Below are 21353 nucleotides of genomic sequence, written 5' to 3'. Positions count from 1 at the left end.
GAGACGGCCGGCATCGGGCATTCGTCCTCCACTCAACAAGAGGATGATGACTTGAAGCTTATCCCCATCCCCAAAAGGCAGAGGGCATCCTCCAGCCCTGAAGGGGTTCTTACTGTGATGGAGAGGAACTTCGACGCTGGGATCTTCATAGACTCCCAGTTGCTCCCTGGCACGGAGGATCACTTCCTTGGCACCGAGCTTGCGGGGCAGGCAAGGTGGATGTACCGTACTCTTCTTCGTGGTGCTGCAATAGCTTGGAAGGTCGAGTTTGAGCTGTCGAGGATGCAGTCGCTGCGCAGGAAGCTCGAATCTGCAACCAAGGCCAATAATGAATTCAAAAGTCAAGTTGAAACGCTTCGGGAGCAGCTGTCCGAGGCGGGGGAGAAGCTTAAGGCTGCCGAGAAGAAAGTCGCGTCTGCCGAGGAGAAATTGAAAGTCTCTGATGCCACCGTGTTCTGTTTAACCAAGCGGGAGATGACTCTGGAGAGCCAGCTCAATGCCCCGCAAGGTCGGGTGGTCGCTTTGGAGAAGGAACGCGATGCGGCCGTCTCGTCGGCTAAGGCTGCTCAAACTGAGGTCGAGGAGCTTAAGAAGAAGCATAAAGAGACCGTGAAACAGGGAAAAAACGCGATCTTCATGACTGAAGAGGCGCTCAAAGCCCAGGTGAAGATCTTGGCTCCTGATTTTGACACGTCGGTAATTGGGGTCTTTAAAACAATCAAGGATGGCAAGATTGTCGACATGCCCAAAATGTGATCTCTTGTACCTTTGAATTTTTGTTTGTAGAACTTGTGGAACTTTTTTCTTAATGTACTTTAGTAATCGCTTGGTCGGCTTGTGATTATCATCATTTAACTGCTTATTGGTAGAACGTACTTGTTCTGTTTTGTTACCGTTTTGTTGGTCTCGGTTTCTCATGGCGTTTGTTTACCGTTGTGCTGGTGTTTTGACGAAGCCAAGTTGTGGCTTTATTACTGCTGTAGCTGTTTGTTATGGCTTTAGCTTAGTTGGCTCCCGGGATGATCAGTCCCGGGACACTGTATTGTGGTCCCGTTTAACATGTATTATAAGGTACTTGTTGTCGTGGGATGCGTAAATGGCCGAAAGTAAATGAGAGGGTAATTTCAACAAGTAAAACATTAATCGATAATTAAACAAGTCTGTTGTCATAAATACTTAACAAAAGTAAACCGCTGAGCTCGTCAGGTCGCCTGATCGGCGTGTTTGAACTAGGAATAGAATCTTCTCAAGTTACCTGCATTCCAAGTTCTCGGGACCTCTTTACCGTCGAGCTTCTTTAATTTGTAGGCGCCCTTGCCAATCACCTCTTTGACTCTGTAGGGGCCTTCCCAGTTTGCCGCCAGTTTACCTTCTCCATGAGTTGGTAGCCCGATATCGTTGCGCCGTAGGACGAGGTCGTTTTGCTTAAATTCCCTCTTGAGTACTTTGGTGTTGTAGCGCAGGGCCATTCTTTGCTTTAGTGCTATTTCTGATAAATGGGATATCTCCCTAGCCTCATCTGCTAGGTCCTTTTCCACTGCTTCCTCTACTCACTTCAGAAGTAATCGTGGGCTCGACTCGCCGATCTCTACGAGTATCATTGCGTCCACCTCGTATGTTAGGCAAAAAGAGGTTTCCCCTGTGGACGATTGCTCGGTTGTTCGGTAAGACCAGAGGACCGAGGCGAGTTCGTCAGCCCATGCACCTTTTTTGCTATCCAGCCGCTTCTTGAGGCCCAGCAAGACGACCTTGTTTGCGGCCTCCACTTGACCGTTCGTCTGGGGATGCTCTACAGAGGAGAATTTCTGCCTTATGCCCAGACCGGTAAGGAATTCTACGAACTTCTTGTCGGTGAACTATGTCCCGTTATCAGAGACAATGACTTCCGGGATTCCGAATCGAGTTATCACTTGCCTCCACATGAACTTTCGACAATTGGCTGAGGATATACTGGCCAGTGGTTCAGCCTCTATCCATTTGGTGTAGTAGTCGATGGCGACTATGAGGTATTTGACTTGCCCCAGGCCGACCGGGAAAGGTCCGAGTAGGTCGATTCCCCATTGTGCGAAAGGTCGGGAGGACGTGAACAGGCTTAGTTCGGTTGCCGGCGCTTTGTGGAAGTTGGCGTTCTCTTGGCATTTGACGCATTTCCTTACGAACTCTTTGGAGTCCATCATCATCGATGGCCAGTAATATCCAGCTCGGATGAGCTTTCATGCTAGGGCTTTGCCCCCGATGTGGTGGCCACAGCACTCCTCGTATACTTCTCTTAGCACGTAGTCCGTCTGGTCGGGATGCAGGCACTTCAGCAAGGGCTGGCTAAGTCCCTTTCTGAACAGTTGGTCTTGTATGATCGCATATTTGGCAGCCTCCCTTCTCAACGCTTTAGCCTCCTTCTCGTCTTCAAGGAGTTTGCCGTTTTCTAGGAAATTAGTGATGGGGTCCATCCAGGAGGGGCCTATCTTTGTCAGGTGAAAGGCGACTGCTGGTTCTTTTATCATGCCTTGAATGAGGGACCGGTTGTCGGCTCCCTGTTTCGTGTTGGCTAGCTTGGATAGGAGGTCTGCCCGTGTGTTCCTTTCCTTTGAGACGTGTTGGACCGCGACCTCCTCGAATTTTTTGCTCAGCTCTTTGACCTTCTCCAGGTACTTCTGCAGCAGCGAGTCTCTGGCTTGGTAGCTTCTATTTACTTGTGAGGTGACGACCTGTGAGTCACTGCACACCTCCAGCCTCATAACCCCGACTTCCCGAGCTAGAGTCAACCTGCCCAAGAGGGCCTCGCACTCCGCTTGGTTGTTCGGCACAGGAAACTCAAACTTGATTAATTGTTCGTATATGACCCCGACAGGGCTTTCCAAGATGATCCCGGCACCTCCGGACGTTTGGTTGGAGGCCCCGTCCACATGGAGCCTCCACAGTATGCTCGTGTCCTCGGTCGGGTCTCCCGTTACCTCTACCAAGAAGTCTGCCATTGCTTGTGCCTTGATCGCATGTCGAGGCTCATATCGCAAGTCATATTGAGACAGCTCGATGGCCCAAGTCATCATTCTTCTTGCTAAGTCGGGTTTTTAGAGCACTTGGTGGATTCCCTGGTCCGTTCTCACGACCACTTGGTGACCCTGGAAGTATTGCCGCAGTCTTCGGGAAGAGGTTAGCAGTGCCAGAGCCAGCTTCTCTAACTTGCTGTATCTCAGTTCTGCTCCTTGTAGTGCTCTGCTCACGAAGTAAACTGGTTGTTGAACCTTCCCTTCTTCCCGTACCAAGACTGTTGCCAACGCCTCCTTCGTTATGGCCAGGTACAGTTAGAGCAGTTCTCCAACTTTGGGCTTCCCGAGCACGGGTGGTGTGGCTAGGATCTCTTCGAAATGATTAAACGCTTCTTCACACGCCGGGGTCCAATAAAAAACTATCCCTTTTTTCATAAGGTTGAAAAATGGCAGCGCCCTAGCAGCCGACGCTCCAAGGAAACGGGATAAGGCGGCAAGTCTACTTGACAGTCTCTGAACGTCCTTGACGCAACCCGGACTCTTCATTTGGAGTATTGCTTGGCACTTCTCCGGGTTGGCTTCGACCCCCCTTTGGGTTATCATGAACCCTAGGAACTTTCCTGCCTCCATGGCAAAGGCACATTTTAGTGGGTTGAGCCTCATATCGTGTTGTCAGAGGGAGGCGAACACATTTCCCAGATCGCTTATAAGGTCCTCAGGCCGGGTGGTCGTTGCGAGGATATCATCTACATACACCTCCATCGTTTTGTCTATGAGGTCCTTAAATATCTTGTTCATTAGCCTTTGGTACGTTGCCCCAGCATTTTTCAGGCCGAACGGCATTACCCTGTAATAATATATCCCTCCCAGCGTTATGAACACTGTTTTCTCTTCGTCAGGCCGGTGCATCGGTATCTGATTATAGCCAGAATAAGCATCCATAAAGCTCAGATACCGATATCCCGCCGCTGTGTCGACGAGCGCATCAATGTTGGGCAGGGGGTAGCAGTCCTTGGGGCACGCTTTGTTGAGATCAGAGTAATCCACACACATCTTCCATTTCTCATTGTGCTTCCTCACTAGAACTACATTCGACAGCCATGTCGAGTAGTCGAGTTCTCGAATAAATCCCGCTTCGAGGAGGCTAGCCGTCTGCCTGGCCACCTCATCTGCTCGCTCTTGCAACATTTTCCTTATCCTTTGGGCTACCGGTCTGGCCTCCGCCATCACGGCCAAGTGATGTGACATGAGTTGGGGGTCTATCCCCGGCATATCGGCTGGCATCCATGCAAATAGGTCGCCGTTAGCCCTGATCATCTCCATTAGGGGTTCCTTCAGGTCGTGTGGGAGGTTTCTGTTTACGAAGGTGTACTTCTCCTCAGTGTCCCAGACTCTGAATTTTTCTAAGTTCCCTTCCGGCTCGGGTCTCGGCTTGTCGCTGATTCTAGCGTCCAAGTCGGCAAGGAATACCCCTGATGCCTCTTTAGATTTCTTCCTTAAGGAAAGGCTGGCATTGTCGCAAGCGACTGCCGTTTCCAAGTCTCCTTTTATGGATCCCACGGATTCGTCATCTACGATGAACTTCATTATCAACATATTTGTGCTGATCACTGCTCCGAGGTCATTGATAGTCTTCCTCCCTAGGATGACATTATAGGCCGTGGAATCTCATAGAACCACGAACTCGACCATTACCGACCTTCGTCCTTGCCTTGATCCTACGGATATGGGTAGGGAGATTATCCCATCTGGCTTGATGAAGTGGTCGCCCAAACCCACGACACCGTGCTGGTGTGTCTTCAAGTCGGCATCCCGTAGGCCCAAAGCGTCGAATACGTTGCGAAACATGATATTCGAGTCGGCGCCGGTGTCCACGAGGATCTGCTTGATGAGGCCGGTTCCTACCCTGGACGTGATGAACATGAGAGGGTTTTTCGCGGCCTCATCGAACCATTGGTCCTCAAGATCGAATGAGATGAGTGGGAGCCTCTTGGAGCTTCGCAAAGAGGATGAGGAGACCGCCAGGACCTTGGCGTCTTTCTTATGTACCGATCTCGACCTTGGAGGTGCGTCTCATGCCATTACCACGTTCACTATGGTGAGGCCGTGCTCGTTGTCCTCCGGCTCGTGGCGTCGCTTCACCGCGCGGGTCTTGTCCTCTCCTTCGCGGTCGCGATCCCGCCTCCTCGGCTCCCTGATAAGATGGGAGAATTCGGCCAGTTTTTCATCCCGGATCGCTTGTTCCAGCACATCCTTAAGGTCAAAGCAACACTGTGTCTTGTGTCCATAGCCTTTGTGATAGTCACAATAGAGGCTTTTGTTTCCCCCGGTCCGGTCCTTCAGAGGTCGGGGTTTCGACAAAATTTTCTTCTCGGCTATCTGTTGGAAAACTTCTATGATGGGGACGGTGAGGGTGGTGTAATTGGTGAACTTCCCGACACGAGGAAACGTTCTGGGTGTCTTGCTCGGACCGCCGTCTCTGGCGTGTTCCCTCTGTCTCTCTCCGCTGCCGTGCTGCCAGGTTTGGTTGTAGGCGGGCTACCGCTTGTTGGCAGCCACGACCTGACTGACTTCCTTATCGTTAATGTATTCCCTGGCTACGCTTTGGATCTCCTGCATTGTCCATACCGGCTTTATGGTGAGGTGCTTTCTGAAATCCTTGTTTAGAAGTCCGTTCGTCAAGCACAAGCTAGCAACCGAATCCGTCAGCCCGTCGATCTCCAAGCACTCATCGTTGAACCGGTCTAGATATTTCCTGGTCGGCTCACTGGACCTCTGAGTCACTCCCAGTAAATTGATCGGGTTCTTTTCCTTTGCGATTCTGGTTGTAAATTGGGCTAGGAAGGCGCGGCTAATGTCCGAAAACCTGGTCACCGAGCCATGCGGGAGGTTATTAAACCACCGTATTGCAGGTCCTGCCAGGGTGACTGGGAAAGCGCGACACCTTACCTCGTCTCCCACTCCCTCTAGGTTCATTCTGGCTTCGAAGGCCGTGAGGTGCTCCTGCGGGTCTTGGGTTCCGTCGTACCTCATGTCCGTTGGCTTGTCAAAGTGCTTTGACAGCCGGACCTCGAGGATGGAACAATGAAATGGGGTTGCGCCCATTATCACTGATCCCCGTGTTCTCGTTGTTCTTCCCTCATCATCCTCCCGACGACCGTCCTCCCGGTCTCGATCTGTGGTGCGCCTCCTTTCACGCCTGGTATAAATGATGGGATTGCGGCATCTTCTTGGGCGTCCTTCCTCCCTGGCGCTCTCGGGCTCAGATCGTGGGCTAGCTATTCGCCGGGAGTGGCTTCTCGGAGGGGAACAGGAGTAGCTTGACTCGGGTGTTGGTTGGCGATGTTCCCGCTCTGCCAGCTGGCGCTCCAGGTTCTGCATTCTGTGACGCAGTTCCTGCATTATTCTGGCGTTGTTGTCGCAAGTTCCCCCGAAGGGGCATCTCCCCTGAGATTGTGAAGACGGCTCGGTTCGTCGTGGAGGGGACCTCGTTCGCTCCCGGGAGGAAGCTACCGAGGCTTCCCCTCTTCGCTCGGCCCCGTGGCCTGGTTCAGTGGAACCCAGTATGACGTCCATTTGGGCGAATCCCCACAGACGGCGCCAATGTTCGGTAGGTCGGGTACCGGACGGTTCGAGTTAGTATTCTGATTGATGAGGTGGAGGTCTCGTCTGATTCCGGGTTACTGGGTTGGAGTAGACGACGTCCCGAGCACTTCGTGTGAAAAGGGGGGTGTCACCTCCAAAGACACTCCGATGCTCTAGTCAGTAAGTGTGCAGGCGAAAAAAGGGTGAATGGTATGTGACGTACCTTGGGGGAGGGGTAGGACCCTTCCCATATATATCGTGTCAGGAGTGGGCCTCCAGGGGCAGAGCCCACCTTTCTCAAAGCTTCCTTTCACAGCTGTAGTGGAAAGCTGTCCAGGACGCTGTCCAAGTCGGTATCTGAACGCTTTGCACCCGACCGTTTGGGTCGGGTGGTTCGTGGGTCGGGTCGGCCCATATTCCATTTGGGCCAGCCGTAACAAGAGGATAGCGAAAGATCAAGTTAAAAGAATAATTGAATAAAGAAGTATATTCTAGACTCTACACTTGATGTAATTATATACCCAAACTAATAAAAAAGTAAGTAATTTGTTCTGAATTTTGGTTATTACTCACTTCATACTTTCTCTTATTTGAATGTTGGAATATCTTTGCATGTATCACTACCGTCTGTTCTTTTAAACTTGACATATATGGGTCTGTTTGTCAAACGCGTTGAAAAAGAGAGAAGTGCGTTTGAATCTCTTGAACGCTTCATTTGTATGTTTGACAACTTTTTAGCATCTGAACGTAGAAGTGATTCTACTCTTTAACCCACGTTTACCAGAAGCTACAAATTCTTGCTTTTCCGTTCACTTTTTCACGTTGAACTGAAAAAAATTTCTGTGTACCAATTGTGTCCTTCATTATTCATATATTTGTTATTTGTTATTTGTTTTATAATGTTTTTTCTCCAATATTCTCCCATGCATATTATTATTTTTTATAAAACTCTTCTTATTTTTTGTTTATATGAATTTTTTAACTATTATTGTTATTTTTTTTTTGTATAGAATATTTTTTTTTACTTTGTTTTATGATTTTATTAGTCCTATTAGAGTAAAGAATATTGAGAGTAATAAATAAAAATTAAAATTTATTTAGATATCTAAAATAAAATTATAAGAGAACATAAAATAATTATTTAAATTTATATTCTTTTTGTAATTTTTCATCTAAAAATGATTTTAAATAATGTCATCCAAACAATATTTACTTATTTAATTTACTATAATCCATTTTAAATGAGAATTACCAAACATAAATCACATTAATACCAACTCACTTTTAATCAAAATCAATTTTACAAAAAACTTAATTTTATACATATTTCTATTTAGAAACCGTAATCTAAATATACACTATCTCATCCATTCAAACAACGACAAATTCACTCCTAATAAGATGAGCTATACAATATCCACAAGACTCATTATACCAGAACAATTACATACCAAAATCAAATTTATAATTCACCATCAAATGATTAAAATAAAGCTTCATTACATGAATATAATTATAAAATTTTTATTAAAATATTCATTTTTTTCATTAGCACTATCATCCTTTTAAGCCTTTTCTTTCTTGTGTGTCCATCTGCTGTGTTATTGTATTTTCTCTTAAAGTTGAGATCATATTCGAAGTACGTAAAAAATTAATTATCAAATTAATTATTATATATTTATGTATAAATATATATATTATTTAATATATTTTTAATTTATATTTTATCTCTTAATATTTTTACAAAAAGTAATTTTTTAATATACATGTAATAATGTAATATGATTGATAGAATTCCTAGTTTGATGCTATCCAAAATTTGCGTTGAGTGGTCTTTTCTTTTTTCATCTTTAATTCTTTATAGATTCGCTGAAAATAAAAGATCGGCGTGTTTAGGACCATGCGTCCATGCCATCGAAGGAGGAGTCCCGGTAGTAATCTTTCTCCACCTTTATCTGCAGTTTGAAAAAGATATAAAATCTAAGATAGAGGTTTTTTACAATTTCTTAATGTTACTAAGGTAATATTTAAGTTGTAGATAATACATAAATAATATTTAATATTATGAAATATAAAAAAATTAAGGATTTAGTTTAATATATGTCTTATACAGTGACGGATTCAGAAAATTTTGATAGTGGAAGCAAAAAAAAAATTATATATATATATATATATATATATATATATATATATATAATAAATTTTTATAATAAAAATATTATGTGTATATAAAAATTAGTTATCAAATTATTTATTAATCATTATATATTCGTATATAAATATATGTATTGTTTAATTTATTTTTAATGTGTATTTTTTATTTCAATATAGATATATAGGTAGTTATTTTCGATGTAAATATAACATGATTAGTTTTTATAATATCTAATTTTATAAATTAAAACACTAAAATAATCATTTATAAATAGAGTAAAGTATATTTTTTGTCCTTAAAGTTTGACAAAAATTTAAAAAATGCCATAAGTTTTATTTTGTTTCAATTTTGTCCCAAAAGTTTTCGATTTGCATCAAATATACCCATGACGGCTAATTTTTCAAAAAATTTAAGATCGATTCAACAACAATTTCATAAGAACAACCCCTCAACACAAGCAAATCAAGCATAATTTTCATGCATTATTGTTATATTGGTCTTAAATATTTTGAAAATTTAGTCTCCGAGGATATATTTGATGCAAATCGAAAACTTCTAGGACAAAATTGAAACAAAATAAAACTTAGGGTTATTTTTTAAACTTTTGTCAAACTTCGGGGACAAAAAATATACTTTACCGTTTATAAATATCTGTTTTTTTATATAGGATAATGCTACATATTCATATTTTTTTGTTAACCAAGTCCAATCAAATTTGTCTAAGACAACAAAAATCAGTATTATTTTAAGTTTTATTGTTTAACTTGTTTAGACTTAGTTCATAAAAAGACTTGGATGTATAGTATTTCTTTTACATATATATAAGTAAATACTTATTTAGAAATTTACTTCTTATACAATTAGAAGTCAATTCTTATTGAGATTTATAGTTAAAACAGTTCTTTCAATTAATGTAGTTACAGAAAAAAATTAAAACCAATATAAAAAAAGATAAATAACACTCTTTCGAGTTGATTTCTAAGAAAAAATACAAATTTTATTTAAATTATAGAATTGATCATTCTAATGACATCTAATATGAAATTTTTAAATTGATTATGAAGTACCAAAAGTTGAGTAAAAAATTATTGTGGGGTCAAATTTAATAATTTAGTGGGGCAAATAAATATTATTATCATATACTACTCAAAAAAATTTCAAATCGTAGTGGGGCGATTGCCTTCACACTCATATACATACATCCGTCCCTGGTCCTATGAGTATAAATTAAGATTACTATTAATAATAAATTTTAACTATTTTATTTTAATAAATATATAATAATTACATTAAAATTAAATTTTATATAATTTTTCATAATAAATTTGTTAATTAATAATTTTAACATGTGTTCTAACGAAACTAAAAAATTAAATATTATATTTAAATAAAAATACATTTATTTTTACTGTTCAAATAGAAGAAGGACAGTTAAATGTTTAAAATAAGAATAAAATTTAAATTTAGTGGTCTAAATCTGCAAATAAATTAACATGGAGATTAAATTCTATCTTAATCTTATTCACATTTTACATTTTATTCCAAGTTACTTTTCTACAAATAAATAGCACGATCTAATATTAGAAAAAAAATTATGATGCACGGACATTGACACGGATACAGGACACGACACGACACGACACGACACATAACACATCGATACGCGAATTTTAAAATCTTACACGACATGGAGACACATATACATATAAAATATAAAGTAACTTTTAGATAAATTGCAATGATATTTTGATATTTTATTGATATTAAAATATAAATTAAATTTTTTAATTATTTTTAATGTCTTATTTTAATTATATCAAATATTTAAAATATTTTTTTGTTTTAATAAATAATAATATATACTATATCTAAATTTATTTTAAAAATATATGTTAAGAATAAGACTGGACACGCTAACACGTAATGGTATTTAGGTGTGTCCAGACATATCTAAAGAAAAACTTTTTATTTTTTATTAAGACACGATTGGACACAGCAGACACGCGTGTCGAACGAGTGTCGGTGAATGTCGTGTCCAAAATGTATCCGACACGCGGATACGAGAACTTAGCGAAATGTCCGTGTTTTATAGGAAAAAATTAATTAAACTCATTAAAATTACTTAATTTTTTAAGAATATAAATAAAAAACTTTTATCATTATATCACATAAGAAATTAATAAATTGATATTGAACTTTATTCAATCTAAAATTTCTCTCCCTAATTCAAAAAAAGGCTATAAGTCTAACAATAAATCTCTGCAAATACCTTCCTGTTGGAGGGAAATTACCATCTTATCTGATTCTGGAGCCATTAATTTATTAGTTGACCAAAAATGAACAAAACCATTAAGTTACTTGTAAATTGATGCTATTCCTATTTGGTACAAGAGTAATCAATGAAAATCGTATAAATGAGAGAATGACCAATCAAGAAAGACTTGACTGTGGATGGGGAGAGAAAAATAAGGAGTGAGCAAAATAAGGATAGCCTTGTAATATGATTAAAAAAAAACCTAATTTTAAACTATAAATCTTAATATAACATTAATATTCCTCTCTGAGTTGTGAATTTAGTTATACTATTATTTAGGGATAAGTACTTTTTTCGTTCCCAAAGTTTGGGTCGAAATCAAAATCGTCTCGACATTTTTTTTTATTAAAATCATCCTTAACGTTCAAAAACGCTTTAAAATCATTCTTTCTCGAATTTTTGGACCAAAATATCCTCATCATCATCATTCTCCTCTTCACCTTCCTCATCCCACCACCTCCACTGCCACCACAACCACCATCAACACCAACACTACCATCAACACCACCACCACCACCACCACTACCACCACCACCACCACCATCAACACCAACACCAACACCACCCTCACCCCACTCCCTCACCCCCTCACCGTAATCCCCCACTCCCTCACCGTAACCCCCTATCCCTCACCCCCGCACCGTAACCCCTCCCCCCCACCCTTCACCCTTCACCCCCTCATCGTAACCTCCCACCCCCTCACCCCACTCCCTTACCGTAACCCCCAACCCCCTTTCTTATGCCCCTCTCTTCATGGTCATCATCATTATCAACAGATTTCATCAACAACAACAAATTTCATCAAAAATTCAGAAATTCAAATTTCAACAACAAATTTCAGCAACAATAAATTTCATAAAAAATTCAGTTCACAGAAGAAGAAAAAAAAGAAGAAGCAGAAGGCAGAAAGCAAAAGCAGAAAAGTAGAGGCGGCGACAGATTGGCTGCGGGACGACGACGGGTTGGGGGTAAGGGGATGATGGAGTAAGGGTTTGGAGGTGGGTGTAGGAGGAAGGGAAATTTGGGTGGAGGAAGGGAGAGGAGAGATGCTGATGGGTGTGGGTGGAGGGTGGGGATTTATTTTTTTAATATTTTTTATTTTTTATTAATAATTAAGGGTAATTTGGTCAAAAAAATAGAAAAGAACGATTTTATAACGTTTTGTAACGTTGATGATAATTTTAATAAAAAAAATCGAAAACAATTTTGATTTTAATCCCAAATCTTAGAAACGAAAAAAGTACTTATCCCTACTATTTACGTGTACCACAAATTAAGCCGTTTCTATAAATTGAACAGAATGGTTGTGAAACAATAAATGAACATGTAAATTAAACTCTCATATTCTCGTTATTAAAAATATTATTTTAACTCATTTAATTAATTAAAATAAAATAAAATATTAATATGTACATATAAAAAGCTAGTTACTGTATAATTTTTTATATATGTGTTAATTTATATATTATTAATATGTATTTAATATTTCAATATATTTTATATGAGTGATTAATTAGTAATTGATTTTTTGTGTATATCTAACTAACTCACATATACAATTTATTTTTTTAATTTATGAAAAATAAACTATTATTTTTATTTATAAAATTTTAAATAAACAATGTTTTAAATTTATTAAATAAATAAATTTATTTATGTTCTAAATTTCTTATATACATATATAAGATAATATACTATTAATAATATTTATTTTTAACAATGAAAATTGAAAAGAACCTGATGGGCAAGGCTTCTCGAAAAGCGCGTAGATTCCAACGGCCACAGTGGCGAGTAGAGTCTGTGAATGAAAGTGTTCTTTTGAGGCTCATCCATTTGCCCACTCCCACCGCCTGCGTGTTGTGTTGTGTTGTTGCTGCAATACAACAACTATTAATTAATGTAATAATCAATATTACTGTAAGCACTTACCAGTGAAAAAACGAATTAACATTATAATTAGTGTAATATTCGCCAAATCAATTTTAAAGAATTTTAGATATTTCAATAGTTATTCAACAACAAAAAAATTCCAACAGGACATTTTAATTTTTATTATTATTTAAACATTTTATAATTATACGATATGCATCCAAATAAAATATATATTAAAAATAAATTAAATAATATATGTATTTATATAAATTTTTAGTATGCATGTATTATTTTTAAATTTTTTAAAATAATATTACTCTTTGATTAATAAAAATACTATGTATATATAAAATATTAAATATTAAATATAAACTATATGTCATTTCAATTATTTTAAATATATTTATATTTTGTATTTTAATTTAATGATTAACTGATTTTCTGAGTGAGCTAGGATAGTTGTTTAATTAATAGCATCAATGCTTTATGACCATCTCGTCATCTCTCGATATTTTCAACATCTCTTCTTCTCTTTCTCACTCTAGTCTTTTTACTTCACTACTGCTCTCACTATATTCTTTTCAAATAAAAAATAAAAAAAAATGTTGGTACTATCATTCATATACCCCAAGGAACCAGCATCACATTCTTCTTCATGCTCTTCTTCTATCTGATCAGTGATCACATATGCTCCCTTCAGTAGCTCCAACAATTTCTTCAAAAAAGAGAAACTTTGCATCCCTATCTTTTTCTTCTGCAGGTATATATTCTTCTTCATTTTCTATTTTGATATTCTCGCTTCCATTTATTATAATTAATTAATGTGTTTATGTTTATTCATTCCTTTTGAACATATACAAATACAAATTTAATATACTATACTGTATAGTTTATAGTTTATAGACATTTATATGTATGTGTTCTTTTTTATTTCTTTATATGAACATAAGTTATTATGTGACTACTCTTACTGTTTCTCATTTCCAAAACCCTAAAGTTGTGTTGAGGTTTCTTGTGTTTTATTTGTTAGTTTTATGTTTTTACTTGTCTTGTTGTGTGCTTTTTACCATAATAGGTTGGTTTTCTCTAGAAAAATTTGATCTTTTTTGATGAGCATGGTTAAAAATGGGCCCGAGGTACCTGCTGAGGGTTCATTACCTTCACAGGAAGAACCCAGGGATCAGGGTTTAGAGCAGGAAAAGGAGGAGGAACTCAAGGATCATTCTTCTGTTGTTGTTGAGAATGGTGGTGGTAAGGAAAATGGTGATGGAGTTGTTGAAGTTCTCAATAGCAGTGTCTTAGAGACCAAGGTTTCAGTAAAATTGAAGGGGAGTGATTCTGATTCTGAGATGAATGGTGTGTCATCTTTGTTGCAAATGAGGGGAACTGGTGAAAGCCGGGATGCTTCTCAAGAAGCCGAGAAATTGGATTCGATCGATGGCTCTCGGAAGAGAGTGGCAGATGGTGATTATGGTCTGAAAGAGGGTGCTTCCATGGGGATCAGCGGTGGTGAAGAGAGAAGTGATGGAAAGAAGAGCGAGGAGGAAGTAACAGATGATGATGATGGGAAAATTGTGACTAGAGATGTGCCAATTGTGGAGACCAGTGAGAATGTAGATGATGAAGTGGAGGAATTAAGTGATGGAGGACATGTATTTGCTGTTGGTGATTTTGTTTGGGGAAAAATTAAGAGTCATCCGTGGTGGCCCGGCCGGATTTATGATCCTTCAGATGCTTCAGACTTTGCTTTGAAGTTGAAACAAAAGAATCGGCAGCTCCTTGTAGCCTATTTCGGGGATGGAACATTTGCTTGGTGCCATCCTTCTCAATTGAAGCTGTTTGAGGAAAACTTTGATGATATGGCAAAGCAAAGTACCACCAAAGCCTTTGTCAATGCTGTACAAGAAGCTGTGAATCAGGTTGGAATGCTTCTTGATATGAAGATGAGTCGTGATTTTCTTGTAAATGAATCTATGCCTGGATTCACTCTACCATTGGCAAAGAATGCTGGAATCAAGACAGGAACTCTTGTGCCGGAAAATGGTGTAGAGAGACTTTTGGCCGTTCCAATGGAACCGCTGGAGCTACTTGCTCGAGTGAAACAAGCTGCTGAAATTATCGCTGTTGCTAGTATTCTGGAGCTGGAGACATTAAAGGCTCAGCTTTCGGCTTTTTATCTATCAAGAGGAGGTTATAAGTTAGCTCGTTATGAGGATCCCCAGCCAGTTCTTGGACTCGAAGATAAATTGACGGATGAAACTGTTTATGCAGGCAATGGTAAGAGTGCAGTGGAAGTGCCTGTCCAAGGGCCATTTGGGGAGGACTATTCTGCCTCTCCGATGAGCCTGAAAGTCGGTGCATCTGGTAACTCTCAAGGGCCTTCTGGAAATACACCAAACCATAGAAGGAAGCAGAAAAGCATGGCTGAAATTATGGGGGAGGACAAAGATGTACTTGCCATGAACAAGGAGGGGGATGAAACTGACGAAACTTTAAATGCAATTGTGTTCACTGGTAGGAAAAGAAGAAGAGACCGTGAGGTTGCAATGTCATCGAAACCAGTTCGGGAGAGAAAAGAATTGCGTGTAGATACTGTGGCAAATCTACAGAATGCTGAGAACAAAGGCAGTGGGGGCAAGCAGAACAGCGACAAGGGCTGGTCGCCAAAATCAGGAGAGTTGAAAGAAGCTTTTGATGGTGAAAACATTAGCAGCGGTAGCAGAAAGGAGAATACTACAGAAGCGAATACCAAAGAACAGAATGAGAAGGGTTCTTTGTTAAGAGAAAGGAAGTTAAGCAAGTACTTGTCCCCCCCCTTCACTACTTCCCTTGAACATCTAGCATCGGGCAGGGCTGCTGGCCAGCCTTCTCCTCGAATTCTGAAGTGTAATGGCGAGACGTTTAAGGAGAATCTCACAAAGGATGTTGCTGTTGGGTTCGCGCTCTCTGATGGCCCAAATCACCAAACTCAGATAGATGAAGAGGAGAAGGCCATCGATCTTAAGAAAATTCAGGTCACTCCTTTTGAAGTCCTGTCTGAATTCCGGCATGCAGCTGTTAGTCCTCAAATTTCTCGGGACAGCGACTCTCTTGAAGCACTTGTGGACTTCATTTCTGTCTTCAGAAGCTCATTGTATCGCCACGGATCCCTATACAAAGTGTACAAAGAATGCCGACCTGGAAGGAAGAGAAAGAAGTCAGAAACCGATCAACCAGATCACCTGTCACCTAACAATGAGTTTGGGCCTAGGAAGCGAAGAAAGAGGAAGGGAACTGAAAACACTTCAGCCGCGGAGCTTATTGTGTCATTCTGGCCAGGGTCCGCTCTACCTTCAAGATCTGACATCGTGGCGATTTACAGCAAGTTTGGGGATCTGAATGAGGCTGAAACCAACATGTTCCGAACAAATTACACCGCTAGAGTGTGCTTCCTAAGAGCTTCTGATGCTGAAAATGCCTTAAAGCAATCACAAATCACCAACCCTTTTGGATCCTCTGATGTAACTTTTCAACTCAAGTATCTTTCTTCTTCCAGTGATAGGTCCAAGTCCGAACGTTCAGCATCAACCAAGGAGGAGTACAATACCACCTTGGCTGTTTCACTGCCAAAGGACAATGAAGCATCCAAATTCAACTATGTAAGAGAGAAGCTTCAGGTTCTGACCTCAATGCTGGAAGCATCAGATGGAAAATCACATGAAGTGAAGAACAAGGTTGTTAGTGGGATGAAGGATCTTTTGGATGATGTGGACAAACTTCTTGGATTCTCTTCATCCTAGATATAGTTTATATCACTATAGCAATAAACACAAATTGGCAGCACTAGTAGTAGTAGTAGTAATGAGCAGGGGTAGGTTTTTCATTCAGCATTTATGTGGTGTCTTTTCATTCTGAAGGTGTGGGATTTTATATCGGATTAAAAAAATTACTCAGTATATAGCTTATAATATGATGGTAGTGGTATGCATATGCATATGCAGAGAATCATTGATGGTTAAGGATGAATGGTACTTTAGTTATGGTAGTAGATGAACTTCGGATGATTATTGCATATATGAAATAGTCAATTACTTCTCTTTACTTTTTGTGTTTGATTATATATGAAATAATTGCTATTGAATTTTGTGGGACATGGTGGATGTTTATGGAATAGAAGATTTGGATGCAAGGGTTTTTTACTTTTTTGGTCAACGCCTAGAAGTCAAATACACGTTATGGATGGATTGTCAAAAGGAAGTAATCCAATCCCTAACTAAGATTTGAAGATATTACAAGTATTTAAATATTAGAACTTTATTCTGATGGGTATTGATGGATATAGCACATGCTGCAATGGCTATTTTAGCAATTCAATTCTTGTAACCACGTTGATTAATAATACTATTATGTAACACTGGAAAACTTCAAAGACTCATGAGATGCAACCTGGCATGGCCTCCTTTGCCCAATAGAAAATGCTACATTAAAATAAAAATCTTAATACTACTTCAAATTAGTTAATCTATATTTTGTCTCATCCTGTATCAAATTTAAGTTGGTGAATTTAAATCACGCCCTTCCACAAAGTATGGTAATTTTCTCCTAGGCTAACATTCTTTTCCCATTTTGGACTCTACCTATACAAAATGTTTGACCCTTCAATTCACCCATTAGCAATCTTGAGTACAGATTTCAATACATGGTAGGAACTGGCAAGCATTTATCATATTGATGAAGCAAGTTCCCTTTTACAGTCAAATTAAATCTAACATAGTTGAAAATACAGATTCGAGATGAATGCAACAAGTGAAAAGGGGAAAGTAGTAGTAGTACAACATTTTCCATATCCACAGACAAATCTTTGGCGATATATTCCAGCTTTTTGTTCTTTCAACTCAACCAATATATGATATAACATATCATAGATGTGACAAATGGCAATAACGTCTAGTGCCTAACAGACTAATCAATCATCAACCGGATCCTGAGGAGTTTCATCTGCTTTGCGCTTGATAGTAATTACAGGGCACTCAGCATGTTTCACACAGAATTCACTCACAGTGCCAACAAAAACCCTGGATAACATGTTCACAACAATTCATCAATAAAATAAGCAAACTTCTCTTGAAGCAAAAGTGCTACTCTTAACAATTCAACAGCCAACAAGAAAGGATCAAGAATCAAGCATATCGTATGAGACAATATCCATACTTTTGGAAAGGGCCGAGACCACGGCTGCCAACAACCAGAAAATCGGGATGCACGCGTTTCACCTCATGGCAGATGACTTCCTTCGGATCACCATGCTTTATCCAAGCTTGACAACCCACCTGCAAGCATTGCAAACCATTAGCAATTACCTTTGACCAAAATCAATTACATGGTAAAATTGTTAACATGATTTAAGGTAGAAGAAGAACTATTATTACCCCAATTTCATGACACTTATTGACAAAGTATTCCAGCAGATGAGCCCCTCTAATCCTATCTCTCTGCTTCATCCTTTTAAAATCGTCAGGTGAGGCATAGATACTATCCATGTCATCAAAACCTAGCAAAAACAAGAGAGCTCCGTTTTTAATTTTGCTTTGTATAATTCTAAACAAATGCTCTTATAGTTTAGGTAAAGATTCACCTATTCCATAAACAAGAAGGACAAATTTCATGGCAAAAATGCATAAAGAATAGGAGTTATCATATCAAACCCGAAGACCTCTCTGTTGAAAATGAGTCATAATCTTTTCTCAAATGAATTCTTCTAACTTCTGTTATTGGTAGCTTTAAGAATAAACATGATAAATCAAATAAAAATAACAAGAATAATAATATATCACCACAACAATTTATAATCCAACTGCTCGGAGAAGAAAAAATCCAAGTAAATTATGAGCTTAACAGAAGAAATCACAGATATCTATGTCTTTCTTTCAGCTCAGACGATAAAATAAATTCAAATTAAGAACATAAACTTTTGACCATAAAAAAATGTGATCAAGTATCCAAAATTCTAGGGAAACCAAAAACAAATGAATGAATGAATCAAATAGTAATAACGCTAATAATCAGCATCAACAACAGCATGATTATCATTTCCTTCACTCAATCAATCAACCAAAAAAAGAAGAAAGCACAAGAGAGAGAGAGAGAGAGAGAGAGAGAGAGAGAGTACCATCTTCATCGGGAACCTGAACGTGAAGAAAGAGAAGGTTGAAGGAAGCGACGTTATGGCGAACGATCTTCTTGATAGTCCATTCGAATGCTCCTTTGCTGCTTATCGAAGGGTGCGGGTACCCTTTCAAACTCGACTGGTTCACCGCCACCATTATCCGAGTCACTTCCCCCATCTCGCTCGCTCGCTCGCTCACTCACTCACTCACTGAGTCACTTCCACCGAGTCCAACTCCTTCCTTCCTGTTTCTTCTTTGTTTCCCGAGAAAACCAAGAAAAAGAGAAAGAGAAGTGTTTATCTCGGTCTCGAATTATTTGGGCGTGGTTCGCACTGCGGCGCACGATAGTGACAAGTGGGTTTCGTGTCAGCTAAATTGCGCGGTGGACCGCTTGAATGAAGCGTTGTCGTTTTACCTGAAAATTGGCGGGCCGTACCCGGAAAATGTCCTTTTTTATTTCGTTCATTTCATGTGTTTCGTTTGTCGCGTTCCTGAGACGTCCAGAGAGAATTGTAGAACGAAAAGTTCAGTGAATTTTAAATAATTGTAATTAATAATTATTAATTTTATATTTTTAAAAATAAAATTTAAATAATTATTAATTAATAATAATTTAAAAAATAAAATATAATTTAAAAATATTTGTTAATTTGTTGTTGAATTGATTGTAAAACGACAACTTCCTGAATAGCATAACCTATGATGCACGGACACTGACACGGACACGGAACACGATACGACACGAGACACTGACACCTAAATTTTAAAATCTTATAAGACACAAAATACGCATACATATAAAATATAAAGTATTTTTAATGATATTTTGATATTTTATCGATATTAAAATATAAATAATTTTTTTTATTATTTTTAATGTCTTATATTAATTATATTAAGTATTTAAAATATTTTTTTGTTCTAATAAATAATAATATATACTATATCTAAATTTATTTCAAGAATATATGTTAAGAATAAGATTGGACATATTGACACGAGATGGTATTTAAGTGTGTCCAAACATGTTCAAAAAAGAATTTTTTATTTTTTATTAAGACACGATTAGATACAACAGACACACATGTCAGACGAGTATTGGTAAGTGTCGTGTCCAAAATATATCCGACACGCGAACACGACAACTCAACGAAGTGTCGCTACTTCATAGTAGTATACAAAACCAGTGACTATTAGGTAAAGATAATTTTATGTCACAATTATTGAAGGAAAATAGCCAAGTGGAACTGATGATTCGGATGTAGTTTGTGAAAATAAATTAAATAAAGATTAAAAATGGAGAAATTTATGAAAAAAAACATTTTTATTATTAGTAAATAAAAAATACAAAAATTAAAAATGTAAAATAGGCTTAGAGAAAATATTAAGATCTTTACTAATATCATAAAGGTAGTAGTATTTAGTTTCAAAGATTAAAATTGAAATTGAGATCGGAGAACTGAAATTGAGTATTATATTTAATGGTCAGAGATTGAAATTAAAATTTTAATTTTGTGACACAAAATTTTAAATTTTAGTATTTTCAAAAAGTGAAGATACATAAAATTAAAATTTTTAAAAATAGAGATGGAAACTTTAATAACTTTTTTTAAAAAAATATATTCTCACTTAATTTTTTAAATTTTAAATATACCTCCTTCAATCTCTATATTTGTCTTAAGTTAAATATAATACTAATATATAACTCAATCTAATACATTTTATACTAAACACGATACAAAATTTTCATCTCAGTCTCTCAAATTAGCCATAGATGAATTATGGCAAAATAACTTCTTTGGTTTTGTTTAATATCATATAGCCACAATCACAAGTGAGAATAATAATATATATATAAACCGTGGCTATGTAAAGATCTCCACAGTTCATAAAATCATGGCTAATAGCCTCAAAATTATACCAAGATGAGAATGCCACATTTTTAATGTCCACGGTTCTTTTTTCGTGGTTAACATATGTTAGTCATGGTTTTATCAAAGTTTAACTATAGTTTTAACCGTGGCAAATTGTCTTACATGGTGTAGTAGAATGTTAATTTTATAAATTCTTTTGTTTGAATTTGACAAACAAAATGAAAAATAATGAGAAAAATTAAAAGAGAACAAAAGAAAGAGATGACCTCTCAAACAAAACTTAAAAAAAAAAGTGAGTTGAAATTCTTTTTATAGTCACAAGTTATTTTAGATGAAGAGTACATTGTCTAAAGGTCCTCTTAAAATTAGTAAAGCTAATTTTAGAAAATAAATAAATAAATAATAACTAAATAAAATGAA

At 38.1% G+C, this 21353-nt stretch overlaps 2 protein-coding genes across 2 annotated transcripts; one reads left to right on the top strand and one right to left on the bottom strand.

Annotated features, from left to right (window-relative positions):
- The first annotated feature begins 13410 nt into the window (after window positions 1-13410).
- Window positions 13411-16993, top strand: LOC112751391 (PWWP domain-containing protein 6). Its single transcript, XM_025800518.3, has 2 exons — window positions 13411-13673; window positions 13989-16993. Exon 2 carries the CDS (start codon window positions 14023-14025, stop codon window positions 16690-16692), a length of 2670 nt encoding a protein of 889 aa, XP_025656303.1. The 5' UTR covers window positions 13411-13673; window positions 13989-14022; the 3' UTR covers window positions 16693-16993.
- Window positions 16994-17592: 599 nt separating this feature from the next.
- LOC112751392 (universal stress protein A-like protein) lies at window positions 17593-19546 on the bottom strand. Its single transcript, XM_025800519.2, has 4 exons — window positions 19062-19546; window positions 18322-18443; window positions 18104-18222; window positions 17593-17967 (listed from the first exon to the last, which is right to left on the bottom strand). The coding sequence occupies exons 1-4, from the start codon at window positions 19234-19236 to the stop codon at window positions 17859-17861; spliced, it is 525 nt and encodes a 174-aa protein (XP_025656304.1). The 5' UTR covers window positions 19237-19546; the 3' UTR covers window positions 17593-17858.
- Window positions 19547-21353: the final 1807 nt, after the last annotated feature.

Source organism: Arachis hypogaea, chromosome 15 (assembly GCF_003086295.3).
Source record: "Arachis hypogaea cultivar Tifrunner chromosome 15, arahy.Tifrunner.gnm2.J5K5, whole genome shotgun sequence".
Taxonomy (NCBI): domain Eukaryota; kingdom Viridiplantae; phylum Streptophyta; class Magnoliopsida; order Fabales; family Fabaceae; genus Arachis; species Arachis hypogaea.
Note: the sequence above shows the minus strand (reverse complement) of the source record. Positions and strands in the feature narration are given on the sequence as shown.

Coding starts and splice junctions, on each gene's coding strand:
- LOC112751391 (XM_025800518.3), top strand. CDS start 14,023: ATGAGCATGGTTAAAAATGGGCCCGAGGTACCTGCTGAGGGTTCATTA.
- LOC112751392 (XM_025800519.2), bottom strand. CDS start 19,236: ATGGGGGAAGTGACTCGGATAATGGTGGCGGTGAACCAGTCGAGTTTG. Junction 18,223..18,321: donor ATAAGTGTCATGAAATTGGG/GTAATAATAGTT, acceptor CAATGCTTGCAG/GTGGGTTGTCAAGCTTGGAT. Junction 17,968..18,103: donor GGTCTCGGCCCTTTCCAAAA/GTATGGATATTG, acceptor CATGTTATCCAG/GGTTTTTGTTGGCACTGTGA.